Source organism: Arachis hypogaea, chromosome 20 (assembly GCF_003086295.3).
Source record: "Arachis hypogaea cultivar Tifrunner chromosome 20, arahy.Tifrunner.gnm2.J5K5, whole genome shotgun sequence".
In the NCBI taxonomy this organism is placed as follows: Eukaryota; Viridiplantae; Streptophyta; class Magnoliopsida; order Fabales; family Fabaceae; genus Arachis; species Arachis hypogaea.
In genome coordinates, this window is record NC_092055.1 from 17,598,630 (window position 1) to 17,605,826 (window position 7,197).

General features: G+C 40.9%; 2 protein-coding genes across 2 annotated transcripts; both read right to left on the minus strand.

Moving 5' to 3' along the window:
- Positions 1-1,223: 1,223 nt before the first annotated feature.
- LOC112785531 (uncharacterized) lies at positions 1,224-1,604 on the minus strand. Its single transcript, XM_025828993.1, has one exon. The coding sequence runs from the start codon at positions 1,602-1,604 to the stop codon at positions 1,224-1,226; it is 381 nt and encodes a 126-aa protein (XP_025684778.1).
- A 1,281-nt stretch (positions 1,605-2,885) lies between these two features.
- On the minus strand, positions 2,886-3,350 carry LOC112785532 (putative F-box protein At1g67623). The gene has a single exon (XM_025828994.1). The coding sequence runs from the start codon at positions 3,348-3,350 to the stop codon at positions 2,886-2,888; it is 465 nt and encodes a 154-aa protein (XP_025684779.1).
- Positions 3,351-7,197: the final 3,847 nt, after the last annotated feature.

Below are 7,197 nucleotides of genomic sequence, written 5' to 3' on the forward strand. Positions count from 1 at the left end.
GTTTTTTGGTTTTCCACAATTCTATGTCATTTTTTTTCTATTTTTTGGTTTTCCGTGCGGTATGCACCGCAACAATGCTTACATATCTCAGGTCGTTCGGCCGTGGTAGCCATGTCCCACGAAAGTAGTCCATCAAGTTCTCATCATCGATGTCCTTGGTCAGAGCAAATTCCTATCACGTGTGACATAGTCCGGTCATATAGCAGTCGTAACTGTAGCGGAAAAAACAATCAGCAACGGGAAGTACATAGTATGGAAACGTTACCGAAAATATCAGCGGAAGGGACCAGACCGAACACCATTGCAATTGCGACTGTGTCCATGAGGTTCTGAGCGCAAGCAGCTCCAGGATGTAGGCTGATGGTTCATTCCCAGGAAGGAGCGACGAAAACGCCTCGGTCCAGTTGGCGATCATTGCAGCGAAACAGTTTCTCGTCAGGGTTCATACAATCGCCAAAGATGTAGGCTATCATCTGAGCCGCCTCCAACGAAAAATCCATCTACCGGGTTATCTTGACACCGACACGTATGAACTGCGGAAAGACCAAATAAAGTTAAGCCGTGTTCGGAACACCGTTGTATTTCGAGTACGACCTAAACGATACATCAATGTTAAGTTATTTCCCGCGTTTGTTTAGCCGTATATTTGATTCTCTGTAAGTCAAACTTAAAACTCGGTTTTCCTACTTACATTTAACTTTGCACCGTCTGAGTTTAACTGTTTGTTTCCCTTTTTTTTTTAATCTCTTTCTTGTGCGGGTGAAGTTATGAAATACTGCGTCAACGACAAACAACAATGCTGTGAAATATGTTAATTACTTGGATCAAACTGAGATCGTTTCAACCGGAAAATATATTGTTCTGTGATCGTCAGTTGCTAGCTACTGCTTTGGCAGACTACATAAAGGTACTTAAAGATTAACCCTACAACAGTACATTCGGGGACAGATTAGTAAAGAGTGATGTACAACCACATTCACTACAACGTGAACATCTCCAGGAAAACCCTGACCTCGTAATCCGCGAGGCACAGAACACACGAGGCACGGGACACGTCATTCACATCATCCATGGTTCCGCGGGTAGCGCAAGCAGTAGAACGATAAGCCATGGTCTACCCCGGATCCGATGGTTTCTCGTCAACCCATCGCTCCTAGAAAATGTCCTTGAAGAACTCCCTGCACCTTTCGATCTTTCCAGAAGTACAGATAAAGTCTAACATTTCAACACCCTTTGCATTTCTTCTTCGTCTTCGTGTTCACACAGTAGCAAATGGCAAACAGGTAACCTGATTCGACGCTGCCCTCTGTCGAGGCCCTATCAAGCAGTTCCATCCCTATGTCACGGCGGCCAATCCAGAAATACTCTGTCATCTCCTGCCGGAGTATAGTATCCGCATTTTCTGCTTCCACACAGCGATCGAGGAACCTCCTTTCAGGTCGGTCAAGGTAAAATAAAAAGGAGACTAGCCGTATCTGCCACATCGTCGAATGTTGGTAAACGGCGTCGGAACTACCTGCATCAAGAAACACCTTGCAAGTAGCCTGCATGTTGAATAGGTCATGGATTGAATATGATGCAACCTTGTGGCAATCCTCACCCATAAATCGCGAGGGAGAATATTCATCGGACATTCATACTCGACGAGTACGATCCCTTTCTTTCTGCTTATCTTGGAGTTCCAGCCATTTGCAAGGCCTTGTTAGATGTCAGAGATTACGAAGGGTTGAAACCATCTGTAGTTAAAAGACGGAGTGTGAGCTTTTATATATTATTAATATCATTTAAACTTGTCGGTTATTGCGATAGTACAATTATTATATTGATTCAAATTTCTAAAGCGTGTATATCCTTACCTCACCTGCTTCCGGGATAAGTAACGATTATCTTCTACCATATACAAGTTAATACATATTTATTATTATTATATTATATATACTGACATTAATTACATGACTTAGCGCGTCAGCGTTGCCCAACATCATGAATAATATCGGATAATCAATACGCTTGTCAAATATCATATTACCGTATTACTGTGAATACTATATGTACATGTACTATATACTTATGTATACATGTACAGTTTACTAAGTAGACGTGTCTTTCTAGGGTACTTACATGACTTGTTTTATATTGGATGATTTACACCCCCTGTTTTTTTGCTTGGAGCTGTGAACTATCTGATACTATCACAGTTAACTCTGCCCACAAAACTGGTTACTCGGAAAGGCAATGGGGAGTCACCGAAAAGTGTTTTGCGTATTTATAAAATATTTATTTCAATTAAAATCAATTCAAATTATTACTAACAAGAAAGGAGATGAGAAGATATTGACAGTTAACCACATCTGGATTGAACGAATTAATAAAAACTACGAAGCATAGAATATCAATCTTTCGAAACAATGTCAATCAAAATGGAAGTAACTCAGAAATTTTGTTCTTGTCGTGTAATAGTCAGTGGCAAAGAAGGATAAACCAATTAACTTGTGAAATTTTGCTTTTGAGTATGATAGCATAGTAGTAGTATTAGGCTCAAAATAGGATAGCACATTGGGGCAGAGTCAATGTTAGGAAGCATCAGCAAGCTTGCCCAATTATCCTGCATCGATCATCGGGGTTTGGAAAACACCTTAAACGTAAACAGTCGCGAGGAAATTCCGCACCTCGTGCTCGGCCAGGCATTGCACACACGACACACCGGACAAGTCGCTTGCAATACCAATTGTTCTGCGGATAGGACAACTACCGGAACGGGATGCTATGGCCTCTGCTGGGTCCGTCGGGTTTATCTTCGACCACGGGCCCTCAAACACCTACGTGAACACCTCTCTGCATCTTTTAACTGCACTGGACTCACGGACCACATCGAAAAATGCAAATCAACGGCGGATCTCATCATCGTCCTTCACATCAAGCGACAGTAGCAGCATCACAGAGAGGTAGCAGGCCTCCACATCGCCCAACTCTGCTGCCTCGGTCACGGTCTGTATACCACCTCTGCGGTGACCAAGCCAGAATAAAGCAACCATCCCTAGCCGAAGCAGAGCGGCCGGATTCGGTACCGTGGTGCATCGGCTCAGAAATCCCATTGCAGCCCGCCCAGAGTGATGCAGGAGGCAAGCAACGGGTAACTCCGAAACCAAGGCATGCATGTACACGGCGTCGAAACTGCATACAGTTGCAAATAGCCTGCAAGTGGCCTGCATGTTGAACAGATCTTGAATTAAAGACGACGCAACTCTCGTTGCAATACTGACCCATATGTCAAACGGAATAGTTTTAAACGGGCAATGGGTCCGACTGATTGCGTGCCCATTCTTTCCACGAGTGCCGATTGTGTGCATTTCTTTTTTCTTTTTTGGGGGGGAGGGAGGAGGGACGATTATCACACACGGTGCTTTCGTTTGCAAAATGGAACGAACTGTTGGTCATCTCTTATTTACATTCTCTATGCATTTATTAGTTGACTGCCCGTTAGTTGTTTGTGCAAATTTCTTTTGCATTCTTTCTCGGGGAATGCTCCGTCTTTACATAAGCACGTTTATGTGTCACATTATTAATGGATGTATTAATAAACTGGTTATTTTTAAATTTCCTCACAAATCATAACAAAATCGATTTTTTATAACAATATTAATAAATCTAATTTTTTAGGGATCTAACTGTATTTTTAAATTTTTAGGGATTTAAATATCCACAAAACAAAAAGTCAGGGATATATTTGTCTTTTTTATTAGAAAATTTAAAGATGTTCGGATTAGATTGTGTAATTCGATCGGATCAAACTGGATCTAATAATTATAATGTAGACAATTGGGTTCGTCCTTGTTATAAACCGGTTTTATTCTAGTTTATTAAAGAATAACTTATTAATTGGTTTAATAAAAATGTCCAATAATAACATAACACATGTAAACTATTATGAAATAACTAAATAAAAATAAGGAAGTGGTAACAAGGATAAGATATAAAGAGAAATAATGAAGTATTGCAACATAAAAGAGAGAGAGAATTGTTTGTTCTTGTGTATATTACTTCAGAAGAAATCCCTATTTACATACATACAAGGGGTCACCTTTTTCAGACTTCATTAATGGTAATCTCTCTTGATATTCTAAGCAACATTTAAAAATGGGCATCCACCTCATATCCTACTCACACTTATCACAACACAAATGTCTTTAAAAAAAGATATTCTTAGTGTATTTGTTAGAGTGGTGTCCTTTTTTATTTTGATTATTTTGTTTTAAATTTTGAATCTAAAAATAAGTTTTAAAAAATATAATTAGTTCGTATTAATTTCTTTTATTTTAATGTGCCCATTTTATTTTTTCAATAAATAGTTAAGGTAATAATCCCCTGGTTTTATTGGTAAACGAAAAAAATTTGGGAAAACGTGTGCCGTATTGAGTACCCGCAGGCGTAGCAATAAATGCATTTATTGGCTATAGCTTAGGCCGAATCATATTGGTTTGGAGGGGGGACTTGATCTGAACTCTTCGATTACTAAAGTGACGTTTGACTAGACAGGAAGCGTGTGACCTTCACTCCATGGGGGCACACAAGGCCACCCGCGCGCTTGCGTGACCAAAGTTTGGCGAGTGACGAAAAATGGTTGTTCTTCATGGTTGCCCAGGGGGAGATGATCCTCGGTAACCGTGAGAAACGTATTAAGGAAGATGCGTTTAGATCTTGTTCGCATAATGATTAATAGCACCCGTTTTAAACCCTACCACAGCAGGCGATAAGCGTCTTGCGTTGTCTATCACACACTCGGCGTTTACAACCAACTTGCTGCGTGTGCCACATCCACCCCCCCCAAACCGATCCCCACGGAGGATCTCGCAGAACTGTCCATCGCGGATCTGATCAACATTGTCCGCAGGGACGAAATCTGTTCGGATTGTGATATGGTTGAGGCTGCACTTGTGAAAAGGGAGGCTGATCTGAATGGTACAATCCAGGCCCTCCGCACAGAGCTGAGCACGGCAAAAATGGCGCACTTAACCGCAGACGTCAAGTTGAGGTCAAGGGCACAAGAGTTGGAGGAGGCGGGGAGGGCATTGCGGGGGATGAAAATGTTACTTGGTGTCATGAGGCATGAGAATGACGGCACAATCTGCCGACTGGTGGAAGAGGAACACGCATTGAAGGCGGAGATCCATAGGCTCCGTCGGCGGGCACTAGTTGAGGTCGCCAAGTGGGATGAATTGGGTTTGAGGTTATCCGTGTTGGAGGAGAGGCATAAATGTGCGGAGGAAATGCATGGTGTTCATCCAGCGCAATCACCAGGCGGAGATGGTCGTTCCGAACAGTCATCCCATAGTCACAGGTATGCGGGATGTACTTGAGTTTGCGGATGCACATGTTTGTTATGTGTGCCTGCCCTCTGCATGTGATCGCATAGTTCTACGAATACCGGCCGTCTTTCATTCGTAACATGATGCGGTTCCTTTGCTTAGTGTATTGGTTGACAACTGTAGCCGACGATTCGTCTTCTTGTTATTGGCACGTTTTCTTGTTATTAGCATGCTTTTTGTGATGACTGCCATGTTGTGATAATGAAACTTGTATTACTTCCTCGTCGGAAGGATAAAAAATGTTGTACGGCATGATCAGGCCTTGCTTCTCTTATTGTTAATTAATTCCGGTGCAGGGAAAAACAAAAGGGGAATGCGGTACAAAAAATAAACAAAAATATTAAAAACACATTTGTTAATATAAATCATTAGTTAAATACAAATTTAAGCATTTAACCCAATTAGATATGATAGTTATTAATAGGTTAATTGTGATTTATTAATAACTTAAGTAATAATTATTTAAATAGTTAATATAACATATAAAATAAATTGACATATATTTATTTAATTAATTAAAATTTTATATAATTGTTTATTGTTTATTTTTTATAAACATTTGCTAAATGGCATGTTATTAGTGTGCAACAAGAGTCCCCATTCAAAGGGACCCTCTGATGAGTGGATAATTTATACGCTTTTTGACATTGTTTTTAGTATGTTTTTAGTAGGATCTAGTTACTTTTAGGGATGTTTTCATTAGTTTTTATGTTAAATTCACATTTCTGGACTTTACTATGAGTTTGTGTGTTTTTCTGTGATTTCAGGTATTTTCTGGCTGAAATTGAGGGACTTGAGCAGAAATCAGATTCAGAGGTTGAAAAAGGACTGCTGATGCTGTTGGATTCTGACCTCCCTGCACTCAAAGTGGATTTTCTTGAGCTACAGAACTCGAAATGACACGTTTCCAATTGCTTTGGAAAGTAGACATCCAGGGCTTTCCAGCAATATATAATAGTCCATACTTTGGCCAAGAATAGATGACGTAAACTGGCGTTCAACGCCAGCTCTCTGCCCAAATCTGGCGTCCAGCGCCAGAAAAGGAGCCAAAACCAGAGTTGAACGCCCAAACTGGCACAAAAGCTGGCGTTCAACTCCACAAATGGCCTCTGCACGTGTAACACTCAAGCTCAGCCCAAACACACACCAAGTGGGCCCAAGAAGTGGATTTATGCATCAATTACTTACTCATGTAAACCCTAGTGACTAGTTTATTATAAATAGGACCTTTTACTAGTCTTTTTAACATCTTTGGTCTCAGTTTTAATCCATTGTTCATCTTAGGAGACTATTGATCACGTTTAGGGGGCTGGCCATCTCGGCCATGCCTGGACCTTTCACTTATGTATTTTCAACGGTAGAGTTTCTACACTCCATAGATTAAGGTATGGAGCTCTGCTGTTCCTCAAAGATTAATGCAAAGTACTACTGTTTTCTATTCAATTCTTCTTATTTCTCTTCTAAGATATCCATTCGCACCCAAGAACGTGATGAAGGTGATGATTATGTGTGACGCTCATCATCCTTCTCCCTTATGAACGCGTGCCTGACAAACACTTCTGTTCTACATGAAATAAGCCAGAATGAATATCTCTTAGATCTCTTAACCAGAATCTTCGTGGCGTAAGCTAGAATGATGGCGGCATTCAAGAGAATTCGGAAAGTCTAAACCTTGTCTGTGGTATTCTGAGTAGGATTCAATGATTGAATGACTGTGACGAGCTTCAAACTCGCCATTGCAGGGCGTTAGTGACAGACGCAAAAGGATAGTAAATCCTATTCCGGCATGATCAAGAACCGACAGATGAATAGCCATGCCGTGACAGGGTGC

Bases quoted from the DNA above. Each gene is read 5' to 3' on its own strand.
- LOC112785531 (XM_025828993.1), bottom strand. From the start codon at position 1,604: ATGGGTGAGGATTGCCACAAGGTTGCATCATATTCAATCCATGACCTA.
- LOC112785532 (XM_025828994.1), bottom strand. From the start codon at position 3,350: ATGCACACAATCGGCACTCGTGGAAAGAATGGGCACGCAATCAGTCGG.